At 41.5% G+C, this 25,564-nt stretch overlaps 1 protein-coding gene across 2 annotated transcripts in view; it reads right to left on the bottom strand.

Moving 5' to 3' along the window:
• The window catches only part of ints2 (integrator complex subunit 2), a 60,528-nt gene that overhangs the window by 18,803 nt on the left and 16,161 nt on the right, over positions 1-25,564 (bottom strand). Inside the window, exons 9-16 of one of the 2 annotated variants that reach the window (XM_072243545.1) lie at positions 24,698-24,823; positions 22,587-22,658; positions 17,430-17,553; positions 14,442-14,510; positions 12,027-12,161; positions 9,553-9,729; positions 4,931-5,039; positions 3,441-3,545 (exon numbers count right to left, since the gene is read on the bottom strand). In XM_072243545.1, coding sequence (XP_072099646.1) covers positions 3,441-3,545; positions 4,931-5,039; positions 9,553-9,729; positions 12,027-12,161; positions 14,442-14,510; positions 17,430-17,553; positions 22,587-22,658; positions 24,698-24,823 — 917 coding nt within the window. The remainder of the gene's footprint in view (positions 1-3,440; positions 3,546-4,930; positions 5,040-9,552; positions 9,730-12,026; positions 12,162-14,441; positions 14,511-17,429; positions 17,554-22,586; positions 22,659-24,697; positions 24,824-25,564) is intronic. The other variant, XM_072243546.1, reaches the window with a different exon arrangement.

Here is a 25,564-nt window from a genome sequence, read left to right as displayed (position 1 = left end):
CATCCTTCATAAGGGTGAACCTACAAAAAGCATCTGGTCCAGAGCTAAAGACCTATGCCGATTAACTGGCTGGAGTATTCACCGGTATCTTTAACCTCTTTCTTCTGCAGTCTGAGATACCCACCTGCTTCAAGCAGGTTTTACTTATACCGGTGCCCAAGAACATGGTAACCTGCCTCAAAGACCATCCAGTAGCACTTACATCCATTGTGATAAAGTGCTTTGAGAGGCTGATGATGAAACACATCAACTCCTGCCTCAGAAATGACTTGGATCTGCTCCAATTTGCCTACTGTCACAACAGGTCAACAACAAGTATGGGAGATGAGGCTGAGTACAGGGCTACGGTAGGAAACTTTATCACATGGTGTGAGCAGAATTATCTGCAGCTTAATGTGAAAAAGACTAAAGAGCTGGTGGTAGACCTGAGGAGGGCTAAGGCACCAGTGACCCCTGTTTCCATCCAGGGGGTCAGTGTGGACATGGTGGAGGATTACAAATACCTGGGGATACGAATTGACAATAAACTGGACTGGTCAAAGAACACTGAGGCTGTCTACAAGAAGGGTCAGAGCCGTCTCTATTTCCTGAGGAGACTGAGGTCTTCTAACATCTGTCGGACGATGCTGAGGATGTTCTACGAGTCTGTGGTGGCCAGTGCCATCATGTTTGCTGTTGTGTGCTGGGGCAGCAGGCTGAGGGTAGCAGACACCAACAGGATCAACAAACTCATTCGTAAGGCCAGTGATGTTGTGGGGATGGAACTGGACTCTCTAACAGTGGTGTCTGAAAAGAGGATGCTGTCCAAGTTGCATGCCATCTTGGTCAATGTCTCCCATCCACTACATAATGTACTGGGTGGGCACAGGAGTACATTCAGCCAGAGACTCATTCCTCCGAGATGCAACACTGAGCGTCATAGGAAGTCATTCCTGCCTGCGGCCATCAAACTTTACAACTCCTCCCTTGGAGGGTCAGACACCCTGAGCCAATAGGCTGGTCCTGGACTTATTTCCTGGCATAATTTACAAATTACTATTTAATTATTTATGGTTTTATTACTATTTATTATTTATGGTGCAACTGTAACGAAAACCAATTTCCCCCGGGATCAATAAAGTATGACTATCATTTCATTTGCTTTTCCCTCAACCCTGGAACATCTGGACAGCAAAGCTGCATACATCAGGATGCTGTTCATTGACTACAGTTCAGCATTCAATAATATCACCACTTCAAAACTAAACAATACACTTCAAGACATTGGCCTCAGTGCCTTCTTGTGCAATCAGCTCCTCAATTTCCTCACTTACAGACTAGACCCCAGTCAGTTCAGATTGGCAACACCTCCTCCATAATCTCCATCTACACAGGTACACCCCTGCTTTATACCTACAACTGCGAGGCCAAGCACAGTTCCAATGCCATATTTAAATTTGCAGAGGACACTACAGTTGTTGGCCAAATCAAAGGTAGCGATGAATCAACATATAGGAGGGAGGCTGAAAATCTGGCTGAGTAGTGCCACAACAACAACCTCTCACATAATGTCAGCAGGACCATGGAGCTTATTACTGAATTCAGGAGGAAACCAGAGGTCCATGAGTGGGTTCTCACCAGGGGATCAGAAGTGGAGTGGAGAGGGTCAGCAAATTCTTCAGTACTTTCATTTCAGAGGACCTGTTCTGGGTCCAGCACACAAGTGCCATTACAAAGAAAGCACAGCAACACCTCTACTTTCTTAGAAGTCTGTGAGGATTCAGCATGTTTTCTAAAATTTTGACAAACTTCTATAGAAGTGTGCTGAAGAGTATATTGACTGATTGTTCCACTGCCTGGTGTGGAAGCCCTAATGCCCTTGAGCAGATAAGCCTACAAAAGGTAGTGGATATAGCCCAGTCTATCACGAGTAAAACCCTTCCCACCACTGAGCACATCTACACGCCGCGCTGCTGCAGGGGAAGCAGCGTCCAAAGAACGCCCACCATCAAATCTGCCCACTGCTGCCATCAGGAAGGTGATACAGGAGCCTCAGGGCCCACATCACCAGGTTCACCAACAGTTATTACGCCTCAACCATCAGGCTCTTCAACCAGACGGGATAACTTCACTCATCCACATCACTGAACTCACCTGTAATGATTCTTCATTTTATGTTTCTGATATTGAGTTTATTATTATTATTTATTTTTGTATTTAGTTTTTCAGGTGCACATTGATTGTATACCTGTCCTGTTGATTGTGGTCTTTCATTGATTCTATTGTATCTCATTTTTACTGTGAACGCCCACAAAAAAAAATCTCAGGATTGCATATGGTGACACACATGTACTTTCATAATAAACTTACTTTGAACTTTGAATTAGAGGAAAATTGCAGGGAATACATCTGACAACCAACTGAAATTTAAATTCTAATCTCTACTTTCCAGCCTTTCATGAAGGTGTGCGTGCTTGAAGGATTTATTTCAACGACAGTAACAGCATTCTAGTACCTCACCTGACTATCCTTCTGTGAGCATTGATAGCAATCTGAATCCCATCATCTTCTCAACCAGTACCACAAATTGTTTAGTGATTGGAAAATCAATTCAGACCATCTTCCTTCCACCTTTCCCTAGCTCAGATATGTACAGCAGCCCAATCAAATGTGATAAGCAAATAAGACACAAAATCTTCTGTGATGGTAGTGGCCTATTACTATGCTTAGCACATTCTTCCCATGAAACCATGGGAAACAAGCTGCCAGTGGAAGTGGTGGATGCAAGTTCAATTGCAATATTTAAGAGAAGTTTGGGTAAATACAGTACATGGATGAGAAGGGAATGGAGGGTATGGTGAGGGTTGATGGGATTAGGCAGAACAAGGTGGAATGAGGGTCCTGTTTGTGATGTAGTGCTCTATGATTCTAAGGCTATAAACCTTACAACTTCAATAGCTAGAGACAAAGTCCAATGGAATCTCATTTCAACAGGACTGAAGAGAGTTAATAAGATTTATAACAAGGATTCAAAGATATAGCACATAGCAGCATAGGAGTGGAATTAGGTTAGTCAGCCCATCAAGTCTGCTCTTCCATTCTATTGTGGCTGATTTATTATTCATTTCAACCCCATTATCCATGTTAGCTTTGATACCCTTACAATCAAGAACCTATCAACCTCCGCTTTACATATACTGAATGACTTGGCCTCCACAAAGGTCTGTGGCAATGAATTGTACAGATTCACAATCCTCTGGCTGAAGAAATTCCTCCTCATCTCTGTCCTAAAGGAACATCCTATTCTGGTGCTGTGCCCTTCGGTCTAAGAATCCCTCACTACAGGAGCCATCCTCTCCACATACACTATCTAGGATAATGGTAGGGGTGACATTTTGTTTATCATCACAACTTGTGTGTTCAGTGTAGCCTTGTGGTACAACTGGAGTATCTGCTTTTACCTCCCAGCTCCTGCTGAAGCCCCTGTGCCTGCCGAATCAAGTACTTAATAGGAATCTGGTCCATTAGTGCTGCAGAGTATGACTTGGGCTTCTTCTGCATTGCAGCTGTAAAACACACACAAGAGTGAAAGAAATATTTAGTACGCCCACCAACGATAGCCCAATCTGACAACAATCCAATAGGTTTTAAAGGAAAAATGCAAGGGTCAAACGAGAAAAGTGAAACTTCATTCATAGCTCAGTTTGATAAAAACAAATTAATAGTGACCATCAGACGAACTGAAATAATATTTTCATTTATGCAATAACAATGTATGTTCCAAATCACTTAGCAGTACTTTTGCCTGGTTTTAAAAAAACTGACATTATGTGGGAAACAGAGTAGTCAATTAGTGTCTAAAAGGTTGCTGTAAAGTACTAAAATATACAAAACAACTTATCTGGTCATGTATGTTAGCTGAAGAATAATGCTTCCTAGGTCAGTACAGAAAACTCCTTTGCACTTTTAAAATTGTTTCAGAGGCTGTTAAACTGAAGTCATTTATGACTCTAAGGTTTAAGTCAACAATCCAGACAGTGCAGAATTCCTTGAGTAATACAGTGGATGTCATAGTGGGATTATCTGTTTAAAAATCCCCAGAGGTTATATTAAAATTGATAGGGTGGTTAAGAAAATGTTTCGTGTGTTAGCCTTCATTAGTTGGGAGACTGGGCTCAAGAGCTGTGAGGTAATGTTGCAGTTCTATAAAACCCTAGTTAGACCTCATTATAGGAAGAACGTGGAAAGTTTAGAGAATGCTGCCTGGATTGGAGAGTACGTCTTATGAGGAAAGGTTGAGTGAGCTGGGGTTTTTGTCTTTGGAGCAAAGGAGGGTGAAAGGTGACTTGGTAACAGTGCAAGATGATAAGACTGGACAGCCAGCACCTTATTGCAAGGGTGGTAATAGTCACAGGTGGCTTCTTTTTTTAAATGACACAGAGGTAAATTAATTGAATACATTGCCAGGGATAGAGGCAGATACATTAGGACATTTAAGAGAATCCAAGATAGTCTGATGAGATGGAAAAAAATGGGAGGGCTATGTAGGAGGGAAGGGTTTAATTGATCTTGGAATAGGACATAGGGTTGGCACAGTACAGGTTGAAAGGCCTGTACTGTGATCTGCTGTTCTATGTAAAATCCCAAACAGCAAGTAGTACGATCGAGCCACAACTGACACAGGTTATCCTCTCTAATGTGGAAAATCACTTTTGTTCCATTTTGCACTACAATTTGTTGAAGAGCCAAGAATGAAATATCAAGACAAGCTCAAACTGTTCTTGATTTGCTGCCTCTATTTTGGATCTAGGTAGAGGAGGCTGTGGCAAGGGAATTTTGTGTCTCACAGAATATTTGACTTTATCACGGACTACTGAATGGTAGCGCATCTAAGTGTGAAAGGAGAGAGTTGAAAAGAGCATGTTTCTCAGTGAGGCAGAGGAAGACATACCCAATGGTTTGATGTTGGACAAGAGAGTCTCTTCATATGAAAGAGTGTAATAGAGGACCAGCAACTGGGCAGTGATGCTGCGTCTCTGCCGACACCTGTTGTTCTCTCCCTGGAACAGGGGAAAGGAAAATTAAATCAGCTTTCTTTAGTTTACATGGTAGACCGTTCATTTAATATTTAATACCCTCAAAATATTTTCACAACAGTTACAACTTTAAAACAAGTCTGCATTCAACAAAGGATGAATTACAGGGATATATTGCACAAATTTGTTATGTCTATGGGTAAAGTGGAGGATTATATGGTGGAAAGCAAACCCTTGACTGGCCGCAATTTACAACATGATGTTCCTTAACACATGCAACTCTGCAGGAACAGCAGCTACACATTAGAAGATTTAACTCGATTAACAAGTTTAAACACCTCCAAAGGAGATAATGCTGCATCAACAAATTCAATAACAAAACCGCAAAGGAATGGAGGAGCAGCACATTACCAAATACACTGATGTTTCCATTAACACACAGTCATGTGTATATACGCCTAGCCACACAGTCATGTGTATATACAGAGTAGAGCAGTGGGCTAAGCACACACACCTGAGGTGTCAGCGTTGATCGTCAGCGAAAAGGATATGTTATCACCAATCCGCACAGACTGTGGTCTTCCGGTTAGGAAGTCGAGTATCCAATTGCAGAGGCAGATACAGGGGCCCAGGTTCTGCAACTTCTCAATCAGGATTGTGGGAATGATGGTATTAAATGCTGAGCTGTAGTCGATGAACAGCATCCCGACATAGGTGTTGGTGTTGTCTAGGTGGTCTAAAGCCATGTGGAGAGCCATTGAGATTGTGTCTACCGTTGACCTATTGTGGTAATAGGCAAATTGCAATGGGTCCAGGTCCTTGCTGAGGCAGGAGTTCAGTCTAGTCATAACCAACCTCTCAAAACATTTCATCACTGTCAACGTGAGTGCTATTGGGCGATAGTCATTAAGGCAGCTCACATTATTCTTCTTAGGCACTGGTATAATTGTTACCTTTTTGAAGTGGGAACTTCCACCCGTAGCAGTGAGAGGTTGAAAATGTCCTTGAATACTCTCACTAGGTGGTTGGCACAGGTTTTCAGAGCCTTACCAGGTACTCCATTGGGATCTTCTGCCTTGTGAGGGTTCACTCTCTTTAAAGACAGCCTAATATTGGCCTCTGAGACAGAGATCACAGGGTCATCAGGTGCCCCAGGGATCTTCACAGCTGTAGTTGTATTCCCTCTTTCAAAAGGGGGGCATAGAACTAGTTGTTTAGCCTGGTTAAAATCTCCCAAAACGATGGTGAAGGTGTTAGGGTCCGCTGCTTTGTGCATGTTGATCCCATTGCTCGATCATCTAAAGCCTGCTTGACATTGTCCTGAGGTGGAATGTAAACTGCTACCAAAATGACTCCAGAGAACTCCCGTGATAGCTAAAAAGGACAGCACTTCACTGCTAGATATTCCAGGTCTGGTGAGCAGAACTGGGACAGCACCTATATATTTGTGCACCAAGAAGAGTTGATCATGAGGTATACTCCTCCACCTCTGCTTTTGAGAGACGGATTATAGTAAACCCGTCGATCTGGATCTCTGCATCTGGTCCGGAAGGGGTTAACCAGGATTCCATGAAACAAAGGGTACACATGGTCCTAATCTCCCTGATTAGGCACCCTAGCTCCGAGATCATTGATCTTATTCACCAGAGACTGCATGTTTGCCAGCAAGATAGTCAGTATAGGGAGTTTAAAACCGTTTCCTTAAACGCACTTGTAACCCCGATTTACACCCGCACTTCCTCCGAGGTGTCCTCTGTGGGCACTTCTGACCACAATTGCTGTTATTTCCTTTGGTTTTAAGCAGCAATAGTTAGTTTAAATACATTAATACATCTTTATTGACTGCACTGACCTTGGAAGCAGTTGTGCTTTTTAGCTGCATCAGGCTGAAATGGGAATATTTAATTGTATCCATTGAGAGTACTGCTGCTACTCTGATTGTAGCTCTTAATGTTTCCATTCCTACTTGTGTGTGGACACTAGAGTTCATTTTGGCCTTTGCTGGAATATACAGTAGTTCAATAATAGTAGTTTATTAACGACCTGGATGTGGGGGTAGAAGGGTGGGTTGGCAAGTTTGCAGACGACACAAAGGTTGGTGGTGCTGTAGATAGTGTAGAGGATTGTCGAAGATTGCAGAGAGACATTGATAGGATGCAGAAGTGGGCTGAGAAGTGGCAGATGGAGTTCAACCCAGAGAAGAGTGAGGTGGTACACTTTGGAAGGACAGACTCCAAGGCAGAGTACAAAGTAAATGGCAGGATACTTGGTAGCGTGGAGGAGCAGAGGGATCTCGGGGTACATGTCCACAGATCCCTGAAAGTTGCCTCACAGGTGGATAGGGTAGTTAAGAAAGCTTATGGGGTGTTAGCTTTCATAAGTCGAGGGATAGACTTTAAGAGTCGCGATGTAATGATGCAGCTCTATAAAACTCTGGTTAGGCCACACTTGGAGTACTGTGTCCAGTTCTGGTCACCTCACTATAGGAAGGATGTGGAAGCATTCGAAAGTGTACAGAGGAGGTTTACCAGGATGCTGCCTGGTTTAGAAAGTATGCATTATGATCAGAGATTAAGGGAGCTAGGGCTTTACTCTTTGGAGAGGAGGAGGATGACAGGAGACATGATAGAGGTGTACAAGATATTAAGAGGAATAGATAGAGTGGACAGCCAGCACCTCTTCCCCAGGGCACCACTGCTCAGTACAAGAGGACATGGCTTTAAGGTAAGGGGTGGGAAGTTCAAGGGGGATATTAGAGGAAGGTTTTTTACTCAGAGAGTGGTTGGTGCGAGGAATGCACTGCCTGAGTCAGTGGCAGAGGCAGATACACTCGTGAAGTTTAAGAGACTACTAGACAGGTTTATGGAGGAATTTAAGGTGGGGGCTTATATGGGAGGCAGGGTTTGAGGGTCGGCCCAACATTGTGGGCTGAAGGGCCTGTACTGTGCTGTACTATTCTATGTAATATCTCAGCCAAGTGGACAGTAAACTTCATTTCAGCTGACCATAAAATCCATGGAGACATAACTTGGACTATTTTTAAACATATAGAGAATAGAAAACCTAGGGACACATTAACCATGCGGGTATGTTAAATTTCAGTGAGATAGAGGCGACAATTAAAATTGATTGATAAAAATGTGAAGGATATTGGGAAGGAATTGCAGGGTAATAAGGAAGGAAGATGAGAGGAGGCAAAACAAATTGGAGGAGATAATTCTAAAAGGGATAATTGAATAGATAGATTTGTGGGTATGTTTATATAGTTTGTTGAAGGAGGTAGGGAAAGCTATGAAAGTGGTTAAAATGCATTTAATATTCTGGACCACAAATGAGACAATACACTGGAAGTCATAATGAATCCTCAATATGTAAGTTCAGCTACAAATTGATCATTGTGTATAGTTCATCAGGAAAGGTGCAAAGAATTCTGACAGGGTGTAGAAAGTTTACTAAAACAAAGGACTAGTTATGATCGCAAACACGAGAATTCTGCAGGTGCTGGAAATTCAAGCAACACACATCAAAGTTGCTGGTTCACCAGCAACTTTGATATGTGACTAGTTATGATGATAGACTTAAGAAATTGGAGTTTTTTTTATATGGAACATATCAAAAGTTAACAAAATTATGAAAGGTAAAGAAAGTTATAGTGTAATTATTGTCACTAGCAGGTCAGAAGCTTGGACATGGAGTGAAAGTAACTGGTACAAGTGACAGTGAATGTTTAGGGTGTTGTCAGGGCAATAGTGAAGACAGCTTCAACTGTCACATTCAGAAAGGAAATGCATAAATGTTGGTAAGGGAAGAGCTTATCAGACTCGGGGTGGGAGATGGTGGGGGAATTAGTCTTGGATTGTTCGTCCATGTCAGACCTAATCCAATATATGATTCTAGCAAAAGGGTTGGTTGCTCCATCACCACCAGGAGTGGAAACACTAACTTTTCCTCTAATTCTGCACCAACTAAATTCAGTGCAGACTGGAACCGAAGAACTGAATTTCCTGTGTTTGCTGCAGTCTACCCTGTGACAGTACACAAAACAATCAGTGGTGGAAACTCAATGTTGCACAATTTCCTTTCTTCAATTTACCATTGCTAGTGAGAAGGCTGATTCACGTACAAGTTGAATCTGTGCATGCATACAGGTTCAAGGAAAAATAGCAGCCCAGTGATACTACTGTGACAAAGGGGGAATATTACAGCAGGTGATCAATTTTTAAAAGCAACACACAAAATGCTGGAGGAACTCAGGCAACATCTATGGAGGGGAATAAACAGTTGATGTTGCTGGTGAAGACCCTTCATCTTGGCCCAGAACATCAACTGTTATTCCTCTCTAAAGTTGCTACCCAGCCTGCTGAATCCCTCAAGCATTTTATGTGTGCTGCTCTAGGTTTTCAGCATCTGCAGAATCTCGTGTTTATGATTTACTTCTAAGAACAATTGATATCACATCAGTGTATTCTATCAGCAAGAACCATTAACTTGTAATACTTCAGTACAAATCTTCTGCCTTTACAGTTTCAGATCTTACCCAGGTAAGGCCATTGAATACATTCAGGACCTCCTGTTCTGTAATTGGTTGATTTGTGGCTTCTGGATTACCCTTGGATGCTGGCGTTAGGATGGAATTGATGTATACATCAATCAGAGGAATCAGCTGAGGGTGCAGGGGTGTTGTAGTCTCACACATCTGTCTATAAATCCAATCCTAAATGTACAAACAATAAATAATATTGAAAATTGTAGCATTCAGACATCTTGTAATTGATGTTGGCCCTCTGGGTGCGAGATATGAAACAGCAAGCAAGGGTGGAGTTCCGCTTGGGCCACTGAGTTACCATAAAAGGGGATGATGCAGTTCCCAAAACATACTTTCATCTAAAAGTCAAACTGTGCACAATCACCTGTCTTAGGAACATTACAGTGGAAACATCATAGGACCTGCATGTTAACCGATTAAAATTGATTACAGTATTTCACATCCACAAATGAAGATATTGTCATTACTAGTAAGAGGAAAAACATCCCAAAAGGGAAGACACACTTTAGGTAGCAACACCACAGCAGGAACTCAAGCCATCCATTCTGCTCCACAAAAAAAGACACATTTTTTCTACATTCTTACTATGGTACTTCGTGTGTGTGGGGGTGGGGGAAGGAGAGGGGGGAGAAGTAGTTGGTTGATGTCATGGATTAAACAGGTTTGAGACTATCAGTCATCTCCTGACCCAATGGAACCAACAAGTTGAAAGACTGTCTGCAGCCTTTGATCTAAGCATGAATGTCAGATCGTTTCTGTGCCTTTACTCAGACTGTCCACCAAGGACCTTCAGTATACCCTCCTTCCATTACTATATCAGGGAGGGCACACACTCAACGATTCTGGAACAGCTTCTTCCCCTCCAACAGCAGATTGCTGAATGGTTCAGAAATGCTACCTCATTATTCCTTTTCTGTTAATTTATAGATTGTTATGTCTGCGCTGTACTGCTGCCGGAAGATATCAAATTTCATGTCATCTGTCAGTGATAATAAATCCAATTCTGAGACTATCCATCTCCACTTGCATAATGTCTGGTTTTGTTTTTGTTGGTGGAACTCTCATTCATGCTTTTGTTACTTCAATTTTTTTTTCCCCCAATCACATACTTGGCAAGTCTGAGGTCACTATAAATCCGTGACCTCTCCCAACTTGCACTAACTGCTACCAACTCATCACTTCTCAATGCTTCCACACACACCTGCTTCTAAAATCAGAACCAGAATCAGGCTTATTACCACTGATATGTTGTGAAATTTGTTGCTTTGTAACTACAGTGCAAGACATAAATATCACTATAAATCACAAAAATAAATAAATAGTGCAAAAAAAAAAAAAAAGGAATAGTGAAATAGTGTTAGTGAGCCATTAAGAAATTTGATGGCAGAGGGAAAGAAGCTGATCCTAAATCTTTACATTTAGGTCTTCAGACTCCTGAACCATCTCCTTGATGCTAGTAATGAGATGAAGGCATGTCCTGATGGTGAGGGTCCTCAGTGACAGATGCTGATGATGCCCTCGATGGCGGGAAGGTTGTTTCCATGATGGTCTGGCTGAATCTACAACCCTCTGCAGCCTCTTGTGATTCTGTGCATTGCAGCCTCCATACCAGGCAGTGATACAACCAGTTAGAATGCTCTCCACCGGTATGTCTGCTGACATACCCAGTATCCTCAAGCTCTTAATGAAGTAGAAATTCTGTTTTAAAATTCTTTTTCCAAATCTCTTCAATCCTTTCTGGTCTTTAACTTTCAGAAGCATCTGGCATCTTGACAATCCACAAATTTTATCAATAAATCATTAGCAATAATGCTTTCAGATGCTAAGACTATATAATCCATCATCTGGGTTAGCACAATGGTATAGTAGTTAGTGTTGCACTGCACAGCTCCAGAGACCTGATTTGATTCTGACCTTGGCATGGAGTCTGCATGCACATCTTGTGACTGTGTTTCCCCCCCCAGGTGCGACTGTTTCCTCCAATATGCCAAAGATATGCTGGTTGACAGTTTAGATGGCTAAATGCCCCAATATAAGAGGATGGTAGGAGCAGGGTGGGGAGTTGAGAAGAGATGCAAAAGGAAAGACTGGATTAGCGTAGATGGGCGCCGGATTGACAGTGTAGACCTGGTGTGCCAAAGGACTTGCTTCCGTGTTGTATGGTTCTATGACTCAAAGCTTAGTCAAGCCAAATCTTCCCTAATATTTCTATTGGGAAGAAAGAAACTGAAGGGTTAGGACTGCCTGGACTGTTCGTAAACATAGCCATCATAGAACTGAAGGTGTAATTATTCTATGATATAATGATTCTATGAAGGATGATATGTCTGTGTGCACCTGGGGATATTTTCTTTTATTAAAAGGTGTTATATGAATGCAAGCTGCTGTTGACATCAACCATGGGCAAAGTACGACCTTACTGTCTAACAGAAATTGTATTTTTAAATATAAGAAAAAGTCAGTACCTTGATGGAAACCTTATGCTTAGTGAAAGCACGACTTCTTAACAGCTGGTAAATACAGTGTATAGGTAGGAACCCTGTGATGATGGCACTCAGGTTACTGGTAACAGGTACTCGCACAGCGTGGGCAGTCACCACCTAAAATTAGAAGTTAAAAAAACATGTTGCAACTAACACATCACTAAGTTTAATATTCACAATTCGAGCTTACTAGATCAAGATCTAACCCACCCACTGCTTTGCACAGTAGTACAAAAGTGATGTACATTTGTCATCCTTTCTATTAACCAATTCCTGATTTAAAAACAGGAAAGTTTGGAAACATCCACGTCAGGGAGCTGTTAAAATTTTAGTTTAATTACACAGACCCACAGAGCACCACAGCACAGAAACAGGCTCTTTGGCCCATCCAGTCCATGCCAAGCTATTATTACCCACCATCAAAACTTGGAAAAGTCAACAATGAAACTTGTTTAAACTCAACGTTCAAAGTAAATTTTATCAAAGCAGATATATGTCACCAAATACTACCCTGAGATGCACTTTTTGCAGGCTTTCATTGTAGAACAAAGTAGTACAAAGAATCAATGAAAAATTAAATAAGACTGATAGATTGTGCAAAAACAAAAGAAACAAGAACTACTACTACTAATAAAAATGATAAAAAAAAAACTGAGAACTTGAGTTGCAGAGTCTTTGAAAGTGAGTCCAAAGGTTGTGCTTAATAATCAGTTCAGTGTTGTGTTGAGTGAAAATTCCACACTGGTTGAGGAGCCTGATGGTTGAAGAATTTGCAGACATCTGCATGCGTATGCACTCTCCCTTTCAGAGTGGCAGTGAGGGTGAGAGAGAGTGCAGAGACAGAAGATCTGTGATACGTTCAAGACCAAGAGAAACAAAAAGGCACAAATGATGATGCTGCCACTGGCAAGGGGGCAGTAAAAATATTTCTGGAGAGGTACAATCAGAAGAGAATTGGAATCTGAAACATCAGAAGGTTAAATTCTAGAAATGTGAGAAAAATGATTGACTGCTTAAAAGCTATGAATTCAATCCAAAAGCAAAGTACTGCAGATGTTCAAAATCTGAAATAAAAGCAGAAAATACTGGAAAAAGTCAGTTTTGAAGTTTATTGCAACTAAAAAACAAACTATTTCCACACCACAAATGCTGTCTGACCTGCTGAGTGTTTCATAGACAATAGGTGCAGGAGTAGGCCATTCAACCCTTTGAACCTGCACTGCCATTCAGTATGATCATGGCTGATCATCCAACTCAGAACCCTGTACCAGCCTTCCCCCCATACCCCCTGATCCCTTTAGCCACAAGGGCCATATCTAACTCCTTCTTAAATATAGCCAATGAACTGGCCTCAACTGTTTCCTGTGGCAGAGAATTCCACAGATTCACCACTCTCTATGTGAAGTAGATTTTCCTAATCTCGGTCCTAAAAGGCTTCCCCTTTATCCTCAAACTGTTTCCAACACTTTGTTTTATTGCTACTGGATTCAACGTTTATAAAGTGCTACTCCTGAAACTTCTGTTATCATTAGCAAGAACAAAAAGTGATTACAAAATCCATGTCTGATTTCCACAAATTAGAGGAAACCACTCTGTTTTGGACTGTTCAGGAATCTGACAGTGGAAGGGAAGAACTGTTCCTTTCAGGCTCCTGCACCTCCTTCCCTTATGGTAGTGATGAGAAGATATATCCTGGATGGTGACATCAAGATAAATGCCGCAGTCACTAAAAAGGTGCAAAAAGGTGCTGGCCAGTTTTCTCATACATTGTACTGTCAACCTAGACACTGCTTTGCTGCATCCACACATTCTGTAGCAAAAAATAAAAGTTGAGAAGGGGCAAAAATAATAAAAACCAGTTTGATAAAGGGGGAATGGTTCCTCATTCAGGTTCCACAGACCTTGCCTGTAAGCAGTAGTTTACCTCCCGCACACAAGCAAACAGAATGCCAGATACACCCACATAAACTGTTCCATGACTAATCAATTAGTTTCTTCTGTTTAATTAGCAACTGTGAATATTTCTTCCCATTTTACATCACCTCCTGTTTCACAGAGTACATCTCGACAGCAGCTGGCTGTATAACACTTCATTCAAATGATTGTCCTGCATATGATGAACATTAATAGATACTACCTTCAGCTTATTCCTGGTCATTTCATCTGATAGCAACAGTAGCTTCATTTAGGTATGATGAATGATGTGTGATGAAGTATATAGATGAAACTTGTCATCAATCTTGAGTCATAAAATGAAGGTTTCAAGATTAGTAATTTGAAATGCAAGATTTAAATTGGACATGAACTGCTTAATTAGCAATTCTTTATACAAGGCACACACAGTATTCCCTTGTATACAAATGCTAAGGTAAAGGCTTTTACAAGCTGTGAACTCACCTGTTCTGTGAATATCTCTTGTGTGAAGATGGTTTTCATTCTGTTCAGTGAGCTTGGCTTAATTGCAATCTATGAAAGGAAATGTAAGAATGTAAAATCAAGGTCTAACAATAAATAACAGGTTGGTACTCTGTGGTCTGAAACTAGTCTTAATGCAAAGCTTATCTCAGAGTAACACGGATTTACAAAGTTAAGTTTTTAGGGGCATATTTTGGATTCATGTGCTGGGATTTCTAATGTGCACAACAGGTGAGAACAATAGGTTAGGATGTCAGCCGACTTCACTCCTTCCATAGTGCATCATACAAAGGCATTTTTACAAGGCTGCCACTGACAGACTAACTTGCTTCAAATGAAATAGAAAAAATAAATCAGGAAATTGCAAATGCCAGAGATCTGAAGTAAATCAGAAAATGCTAGAAACATACACTACGTCAGGAAGCATCTGTTAAAAGTGAAACTGAGTTAATGTTTCAGGTCAAAGACTCCATCAGAATGGAAGGTGAGAAAACAAGCAAATTTTAGACTGCAGAGAAGATGGGGCGAAGGGATGGAAATATCTGTTAGATCGAAGCTAGAATCACACAAGTGATCCTGATGTTTATGAAACCATCTGGTTAATAAATGATGATAAACAAAATGGCATGATGAAATACCATTCTGAACTGCTGCCGGAACTGTAAACCTCAAGAGAATGCTGAAATGCTCAGGTGGAGAGTTAACATTATAATGCTATCCTTGCTAGTCTCCCATCTTTTAACATTTGTAAACTTGAGCTCATGTAAATTCCTATGACCGGTCTGGTATTACACAACACTTTAATAACAACTCATTGGCATTATCTTCACTGACACTCTTATGCTGGCTCTTAATTCACCAAGAAACTACTGCTCAAAATTTCAATCCTGTTTAATTTGTTTTATGGTGTCTGCTGAACGTTTTGACATCTACAACTCAGTGTCGATTTTTCCAGTGCATTCTTTTTCCTTTTATGTTGTTGACAGCCACCATCTCCACTCATTAAGGTCCTGCAGTAGAATTTCTTCCCTAAAGCCCTCCAGTTTTGAAACCTCACCTTTTGTGCACACCTTCTCCTGAGCTAATAGCTTTATCTTTGTTCTCATTGTGTTTCTGCAAAGTATTTTTGGGATGTTTTAGTTGAAGGTGCAAGCTGACACGGGTTAAACACGAAATTCCTCCATCAAAAATGCTGTTGTTCATTTCTATAATTGCCTCCTCTCACATTGAGCTTTAAGCCTCGGTTCAGTGGGTGCATCATCACATCTGAGTAATTCATGTCATGTCCTGAAGGGCTGGGAAGGGGGTTCAGATGAGTGTACTCATTTTTCAGAGTTTTCCCTCTGGAGAAGACGAAAGCCACTGCACGCTGTAGAGGGTGGTACGGTAGTGTAGCTGTCAGCATAACACTATTACAGTGCCAGCAGTCACTGATAGCGGTTCAATTACTGCCACTGGCTACAAGTTTATACATTCTCCCCATGACCATGGGGGTTTCCTGTCACATTCCAAAGACGTATGGTTAGGGATAGTAAGTTGTGGGCATGTTAATTTGGCACCAGAAACACTTGCTGGCTGCCCTCAGGACATCCTCATTGATTTGATACAAATGACACATTTCACTATGTTTTGATGTACATGTGACAAATAAAGCTAATCTTTAATTTTAAATCTGTTGTTCTATTCCATTCCCAAAGGGAAAGGAAGGTCAGAAAGAAACTTCTAAGCAAACTCGTTTTACCATGAGGGCAGTGCCACTACACTGTCAGAATAATTTTGTTTCCACCCTGAAATTCTATTCAGATTTTGCATAGAAAGATTTACAACTTTTTTGTATTTTACTGAAAATGGATTAGGTCTTTAACATTAGTCATTAACAGCTGGAGATTATCGAAGTTCAAAACCACAACAGCACCAACTTGTAGCATCTGCTTCAATGCTGTAGCAGATGATTAATTCCCCCAGAGGGAGGAATCATTGGCCTGCAACTCTTGTTTACGCTCTGGTGACTATGACTATTATTAGTTGCAGTGGGGATCTGATGAACACCCTGGGGAAATAGAATGAAATAAGGTGCTTATGTACATGCAGTGAATATTTTTAAATACAGTGGATTCCAGTTAATTGGGGCAGCTACTTACTTGAGACAAATCTTAAAGAACAAAACCAAATCTGGAAATTAGCCAGGATTCCTTTCATTTATTTGGAATGCTATGCTGCTTAATTGGGACAGGAGACTGTTGTCGAGCAGTTTCTAGCTAGTGTGAGTCACATGCACTCGTAAATGGCCATTAGACAACACACTTGTGCTTAGAACAGTTTTTAAAATCACACTAGTTGGGTATTTTCATGTTTAAAAAGCAGTGATTTTTGTCTCTGATAATTGGTGAAAAATAAGCAGTAACACAATTCTGAACTGCTTTGCTCAATGCAATTTCAATCATTTAGACAGAGTTGTCAGAAAAGTCTGGGAGTGAAAGTGAAATGATTTCACTACTTCAAGTTAGGAATTACAAAGAATTTGAACGCATCGACAATCATCTTGAATGTTACAATGATGCAATTGTCAAAAAGCTTTTTATGAAGGCAGTCCACTATCTGCCCTAGGTGTCTGTGCTGATTTTGTTCATTTACGGTCAATCAAGAACATGGGAGCATACACTGGATTAATTCCTCGGCTGTAATTGTTAGGAACTAAAACAGTTTTATAGTACTGTAGTAGTATTCAGTGTTCCAAATTGTCCATATTTCATTTAAGTACATAATTTGTTATTTAATTAAATGGTAGTTTGTCTTTTTTTAAAAATACCTTTTTCCATGTAACTTCAGTAATTGGGGCAGCTGCTTAAATGGGCCAAAATGTACTAATCCCGATGTGTCCCAATTAACCAGAATCCACTGTATTTGTTCTAAAAGAGAAACCTTTAGTTAAGAAGTAAATGCATTCAACTTGTTGACCTACACACTTGCCAGAATTACCTTCATACCCAGAGTGGAACACACCAAGTCGATGATGGCATTAAGTTGGTTGCTATGGAAATACATAGCAACCAACAGCAGCATCTCACCAAATGAAGCAGAGACTCCTGTAGTACTGGAACGTAAACAAGAAAACAGCACAAGTCATTATTCCTTCATTGTGGAAGTGGAGGTCTGATGAACAATATAGAGATTAAAGATTCAAGTGTAATGGCCTGGTTAAATTTTTTTACTCCTAATGCTGTAGGGCATTTCATTTAGTAGTTTCTGTAGAAAGATTGTGTCCTGCTGATAGTGTTTGTGTTTCAGTTAGAGATAAGGGTCTGTGACATTCAGCCTAGGAATGCTGTGTCAGCTATTGAGAGAAACCTGGGCAGAGAGAAATTTGTGACAGACACTGGTGGGGTTCATGGTCTTTTTGGCAGGCGATGGAGAGGAGATGATCAGGAGGGAGGTCCGTTGGATGTTTATAATGGGTCCTTTAATGTTCTTTTTCTTTTTCTCTTAATAACTGGTTGATTAAGCTGAAATTAGTAAATACACTTCCTTTATAATAGTATGCGGTGTGCCATCTGTTATTTCTTGCCAATGGATAATTGCATATGGGCAGTATTTACACAGCATTTGCTCAAATCAGGGTTCCCTTAATTGAAACATCTCAACTTTCCTGATTTGGTGGGACCCAAATCATACCCACCCTAGACATACATTGCTTGAGAAAGTTGGTTTTCCCACCACTGAGACCAGTGGCTGTTAGCAGAGCCAGCTGACTAGCCAAGTTTCTATACAAGCCCGGTGAGGGGGGGGGTTTCATTGTGAGGACTCATCCAGGATTCATTTGCTGAAAGCTGTGCAATTGATCTAAGAACTGATTAAGTGGTTTGTGGTGTTTAAGCCTGCGTTTAAACTAGTGTCGGGACAAGTGATTAGGTGACTTGATTATGGATGCTGCAGGGATTCAGCTTTGGTGTGATTCAAAGTGACTACCCACAACTAATGCTTGTGTTCTGAGCCGCGTGGATACCTGCAGCCCAGACAAATTTCTGATCAGAGTGCCAAGTTCAGTTAAGGTATTAGGGAAAGTTACACTCGTTGAATGGTGGTTTGCTCAATCGACAGGTGAAGATGTCTTGTTAGTCCAGATTAGCAGTGACATGAATAAAATTGCGCTGTCCGGTACGATCGGAGCACCTGGAGAGGTGGAGTCATGAGCCATCCATACTCTTAGAGAAAAGGGTGAAGAATTTAAAGACAAGTTTCTTGTAGCTGAAGGCAAAGACTTTAAAAGACAAGTTGTTCTCATTTCTGTGAAGTGAGGGAAAGGAGTTGTCTCATGTGAAACGTCCAATGGGTCCCTCAGCTGTTGGTGAAAATTCTGATTTGTTTTCGGCAATTACACCCCAGTAGATAAATGTCAAAGTGTACTGGTGGAAAGTCAAAGTTATTGCAAGCTGAGAATGTTTTCAGGAGTCAAGCCCACCCCTGATGGGGAGGAGGAATAGGAGACTTGGGTAGAGCAGACATCTCAGTTACTGGATGAATGGCAGTGCTCAGATAAAATGAAAAAATAACAACTGGTAGAGTCTAAAAGATCTGGCTGCTGAGGTGGTGAGATCCTTAATGCAGAGAACATGTTGGTCATGTCAGTGGGCTACAAGCAAGCATAAGAAAGCATTTTTGGCATGACAGACAGCCCAGTGGAGCTTATGATAAGGTTCAGGCACACATTCCAGGAGAAAGGGAAGAAACTTTCTGCCTACATTTTCAGGCTAGAGAGAGACAGCTGCATTGCTTGTGTTGCAAAAGGGCCAATCAATTGGGTGAGATAAATCAATTAAGGATGGAGCAAGTGGTGAAGGGCGTGCTGTCACATGACATGATTGCTTTAAGCATCCAAATGTCTCATAAGACCCTTCTCCTCCCTTGTTTGTTGAGCTGATCAGAGAAGTAAGAGGGGGAATACACGACAGAGGAGTGGAAGGCCTCTATCAGCAGGGCAAAGTCCTCAGTAGTAGCCTCTGTTGCTGAAACAACCCCTGTTGCCATATGAGCTGTAGTTTTGCAGGATGTAGTGAAAAACCTGCAAGCCAATGTACCTCAGTTGACGTCGGCTACTGCTGCCACCAAGCATGACAAAGACAATAGGAAGCCGAATCCATCAGTGGGACGTACCAAGCAGAGGGCTGTTATTGGCTGGGGTCTCCTGACAAGGGCAATGACCGATATTTTCTGTTACAGCTGTGGCAAGGATGGACTTTTCAAATGGGAGTGTGAAGGACAGGAAAGCCTACGGAAAGTGACCTAACGGTTACTTAAACAGAAGAGGAAGTCTGTAACTTTGGAGAGACCCAGTAAGGGAATTGCCTTGCATCTCGCGGGGGGGAGAGAGAGAGACATGTTCCAATCAATGTATCAAGGAATATACTAAAGCGCAAATCTCATTTCCTGAAGGTTTTGTAGGGTCAAGCTCCAGTGTATCCATACAGATTGAGGGTATTTATGCCAAAACCATACTTGACAGAGGTTAACATGAGGAATTCTGCAGATGCTGGAAATTCAAGCAACACACAAAGTTGCTGGTGAACGCAGCAGGCCAGGCAGCATCTGTAGGAAGAGGTACAGTCGACGTTTCGGGCCGAGACCCTTCCTCAGGACTAACTGAAGGAAGAGCTACTAAGAGATTTGAAAGTTGGAGGGGGAGATCCAAAATGGTAGGAGAAGACAGGAGGGGGAGGGATGGAGCCAAGAACTGGACAGGTGATTGGCAAAGGGGATATGAGAGGATCATGGGACAACAGGCCCAGGGAGAAGGAAAGGGGGGGGGGGGGGAGAAACCCAGAGGATGGGCAACGGGTATAGTGAGAGGGACACAGGGAGGTTCTCAGGTTATTCTACTGTACAGATCCTTCTACAACTGGTATTTGACACATTTACCATGGACGATACTCAGTGCCCTAGGAATATGGGGCCTCAGTACTGATAAATGTCCATATGATGGTTACTTGTCATTGAAGCTGGAGTTTTCGGAAGAAGATGTTGGAGTAGCCAAGGCGCTTGATACATTATCTATCTGGACCTGGTTGAGAAGGGTGAAGCTTCCATTATTGTGGGAACAAATACTCCCATTGTGAGAAGGCTCGTGGGAGTCTACAAGGAGAGAAATGGAGAGAAGTTTTTGAAAGCTTTCTCCATTCACCCAGTGTTCAGAGCTGTTTTTGAAAAGCTGCAAGTTCCTCCTAAGCAGAATGATGAGCATAAACAGGGAACTGTGTGGTACAACCAGCCCAAATCCATTGTGTTACATCCTGGGGAAGTAGCTAGAGTAATGGGAAACCCTAAATTCCCCAGAATGCTTGATGCCGAGGCCCCCCTAATGGATGCTCCCGATGATCATAGAGAGTCATGCTTAGCTGCTAGGGTGCTGGTGAGCCCAGAACTGCAGAAACCTTCACTGTACACATAAGCAGGATGACAGTAATTGTCAGGAACCTTGGAGAGAGAGGTCACCCCCAGAGGTGGGATGACAATGGCACATTTTTCTGGTGACAGTAATGTCTAGTTTTCTGGTGAGAAAACCAGGAGAAACCATCTCCTGTATCAGGAAAGTTAACAGCAAAGACATTCAACTTTGGTGACTCCCTGGTACCCAAGAGATGGAAAAGGAGACTGACAGAAGATGTTAAAGTTCGAAGATGTCTTTTCTACTGTTGAGTTTGATGTGGGTTGCCACTAGAGTACTTACCGCACCATCTGAGCAATAGAGGATACCCCTTAAAGAGAAGGGTCTCGATGATTAGCACCAGTGGAGGTGGAAGATGTTTGGCAGCATTTGATGAAACTGAAGGAAGCTCCAATTATCAATGAGTCAAGAGTCCCTATGCATCACCCATAGTGGTGGCTAGGAAGCAGGAGGTGTGAATGGGTGCTGACTAGCTGACACTGAACCGATGCACAGTCCCTGACCAATATACTGTTCCACAGGTAGAGGATGCTCTGGCCTGCCTGAGTGGAGTAAAGTGATTCAGTATGCTGGACCTAAGGAATAGGTATTATCAAATACTCATGAGTGAAGCTGACAGAAAGACAGCATTCATATATCCATTTGGATTCCTTCAAGAGCACCAGCTACTTTTTAACGTGTCATGGAGAAGACTGCTGGGGACATGAAATTGCTTGAGGTACTGGTGTACTTGGATAATCCCAGTGTTCGGGCCCACCCTGGCAGAGCATGAGACGATGCTACTGAAGGTACCAGTTCGCCTGAAAGGTGAAGGGTTAAAACTGTCACTGGACAAGTGCCAGTTCTATAAGATGCCTGTCCACTATGTCAGGCACATAGTCTCACAAATGGAGTAGCTACGGATCCATCCAAGATAGAGGTGGTGACCATATGGCCAAGGCCCAAGAATGTGAGTGCTCTGCATTTATCCCTTGGATTCTGTGGGTACTACCAGATATTCAAGGAGGATTACTCCAAAGAAGGCCACCCTCTGAATCAGCTTCTGTGTGGTTACTCTCCCTTGGGAAAGAAAGGGAGGAAAATGAAAGGAGAATAAGATAACATTTACCTTAGCCATTCGGAGCCTTTTGGAGAAAGATGGGATGCAAAATGTGAACAGGCCATTCAGCTGTTGACTAAAGCACCTCTGCAAACCCCAGCTGCCACATGTACTGCAAACTGAAGCCAGCTGTGAGGGTTTGGGGGTGTGCTGTTTCAGGAATAGGGCAAAGGGTTGAGACCTGTTGCTTTTGTCAGCTGGAGTCTGTCACCCTCCAAACAATACTACCTTAAGCACAAATTAAGAGTTTCTGGCATTGATATGGGCTGCAGTGGTAAGTTAGTAACCATCTATATGGTGCCAAATTCAGGTGAGGACAATTTGTATCCTGACCTTTGTGAAGTTGGATGCCATAGGTTGTTGTTGGTTGGCGGCATTGTCTGCTTATGATTTCAGCCTGAAATATTGGCTGGGGAGCTGGAACATTGATGTAGATGCGTTGTCCTCATGTTCACATGAGGTGCTAGAAATGGACAGAGAGTGGCAGAGCCTTCCTGCCTCTGGAGTTAAAGCAATGTGCCAGCTTTCTGCCACAGGGAAATCAGAAGCAAGACTATGACAGGAAAACAGAGCCAACATTCAGTCTTACCTTTCAAAATATGCTTCCTCTCTGATCATCCAGCTTAACCACATCACAGTCATTTGCTCCTGCTCAGGTGTGCTAGAAACATTAAAATATGAGTCTAAATACCAGGATCAACTTTGTATGATTTTTTAATTCTGTGTATAATGAATATTCTGCCTGCAAATGCACAGTGAACATCCCAGGGAACAACCACACAAGACTGGTGTTAAATTACTCATGAAGATGACCTTTTTCTGGATGCTTTCCTTATAGTATTATTCAGAAAATGCACTTTAACAATACAAGGTTTTCCTTAATAGAATCATTCCTACCTACAACCACAGCCACCTAGTACACAAGGGGAACACTGTACAAATCCAAGACTTCCACTGAACAGATTAGTATATGCCCAACTTCACTTGCCAAAATCTTTTAACCCCTTATCTAAACAGCATGGAAGAACCTTTACCACATGGACTATAATGGTTTATAAAGGTAGTTCACCATCTCTGCCTTTTCAGCAGATGGCTAATCAACACTGACCTACCAAAGGTATACCTAAATCTCACAACTGAATGCGTAAAAACGTTTTTTTTTTTGGTTTGTTTATTTATATAAATGGAATTATGAGATAGGTTAAACATCCTGCATGGAGGCAAACATTGCTGTCCAATCAGGATAAATGATAACAGAAGTGCTCTTAGGCTCACTTTCAAGATCTCTACCATTATACTGCTCAGAGCAAATTGTACCCATTCCCTCCTTTGGGATTACACTTTTCAACTGCATTACTCCTCCGTCAACAAGTGTGGGGGGCTCAGAAAACAAGCCTGTTAACCAACATCCAGATACGAACAGACTAAATCTAAGTATTGACTAGATATGTGACTACGTAGCCTAATCTTGTACTCCTGCACACTTGGATCACATTTGTTGTGCTAATTTTCTTGATATCCTAGATGTACTTTAGGGCCCTGTCTTTACATGTCAATTTCACTGTGGGGAAAGGATAGTTCTGATACAATACAGATCTTAGTCCCTTGTAACACCATACAACTGTGCTTACCTTTCCCTTAAAACTGGGCAACCCTGCACCAAAACAGGCAACCTGCTTTTCAGTCATTTGTTATTGAACTAGGTGGGACTACAATTAGAGGTCATGGGATAACAGTGAAAGGTGAAAAGGGCTGCCAGCACAAGTGGTGCATGTGAGCTTGATTTCAACATTTAAGAGAGGTTTGGACGGGTACATGAATGGTAGGGGCATGAAGGGCTATGGTACCAGTGCAGGTTGATGGGTGTAGGCAGTTTAAATGGTTTTAGCATGGACTAAATAGGCTGTAGGGCCTGCTTCTATGCTATATTCTTTTCTAAAGATGCAGAAATTAGCTCAAGCACATACAGTGCAAGTTAAGGATGGCAAGAGTAAATACATCAAACACCACTTAACAGTATCCTACTTCTCTGATCCTAAGTTGAACTTTTCTTGCATCTTCAATAGAAACAAAACGAATTATGAAGATGTAATACCTATAAATCATTACAGGAAAGTTGAGAGGTTCTGATAACTATAAAAGTAAGTGATGTGGGTCATCCTTAAAGCAACCATTAGATTATAGCTCCATATTTGTCTGTTTAAACCATTTCCAATTATTCAGGACTGACAATAGCTGTCAAGTGTGCCTGTTGACACACAGCAAGCATCAACACAGAAATTAGTAATTAATTACTGACAATTTATGCTCAGCATATAGTTATAATCAAATTTCAAAACCCAATGTTCTTCATTTATATATAGTGTTATGTACTATTTTTCTTAATTTCCTCTTCTCATGTAAAAGTAAAAAGTAAATTTATTATTAAAGTACATACATGTCACCATATACTACCCTAAGATTCGCTTCTTTGTGGCCATAGTCAGTATATCCACGAACCATAATTGAATCAATGAAAGACCAATTCACCAATACCTGTACAAAGTGGCTATTCTTCATTTGCAATTGACAGCCAAGTCTGATCTCTGCTCTAACCAGATTTATTTTTCCATCTTAGGAGTCACTAAGTAATGAATATCCATGCTAACTTTAACCATCCTAGCACTGCAATACTGGCTCAACTGCAGACTTCCAACTTACCTGACTAAGCTGGGAAATGCTAGCAGCATGCAGAATGAAAGGGACACAAAGCGAACGCCAGCTGGAGTTGCTGGTGGACGGCTGGTCATCAGCTGTAAGAGTTGTTCAGCTTCCTCATCAGTAGGCCTAGGTGATAAGATTATATGCAATAATGCAACACACTGTGTAAAATGAAGCTATAGCTAACTACGCACCAAACAGGAAATCTGTGGCATATTGCAAAAGACTAAAATGGTGCACATTTTTATTTATGTTATTGGTGCACCATTATTAGGTAGCAGCTGGAAGGGTTGCTTCAGTGATGCACTGCATGACACAGCATAGAATGGCAACATTCAGAGGGTGTCAGAACCCAAGGTTGCGGTATGGAAGCATATGTAATAACATGCCATGGAATACCAGATAAATATAATGATAGTGGAATGTTAGGTCAGAAAGTTCATTATTATTATTACTGTAAGCAACAATCCTTTCAGTTGGTACTTATTGTAATAATGGTGCACACTCATTTTTTAACATTACAATGCTACTGATACCAGGATGAAAAAGCATATTCATTTATTATCTTTGTTAAAATGAAATACCCAGTTCAAATTCGGTATCTAGAGTGTAGCAATGGAAAGTGACCAGTCTCTTTGAAATATATCCAGCTATTATGAAGGGTTGGACAGAAAGCAACGTCAGTAGTTCACAATTCAATGTATGAAACCCCAGAGAAATGGAAGGATTGCAGTGTGGAATGAAATATACTACAGCACAAAAGTTTGGCTACAGGTTGATAACTGTGTGAAGCTGTGGTGGTGTGTGGGGCAGGTACATCTTCTGCATTGGTGGGAGATGGGAAGGGTTTGTCTTGCTGTTGTGTCT

The sequence above is a fragment of the Mobula birostris genome, chromosome 25 (assembly GCF_030028105.1).
Source record: "Mobula birostris isolate sMobBir1 chromosome 25, sMobBir1.hap1, whole genome shotgun sequence".
Classification (NCBI taxonomy): domain Eukaryota; kingdom Metazoa; phylum Chordata; class Chondrichthyes; order Myliobatiformes; family Myliobatidae; genus Mobula; species Mobula birostris.
This window is presented reverse-complemented; position numbering and strand designations above follow the sequence as displayed.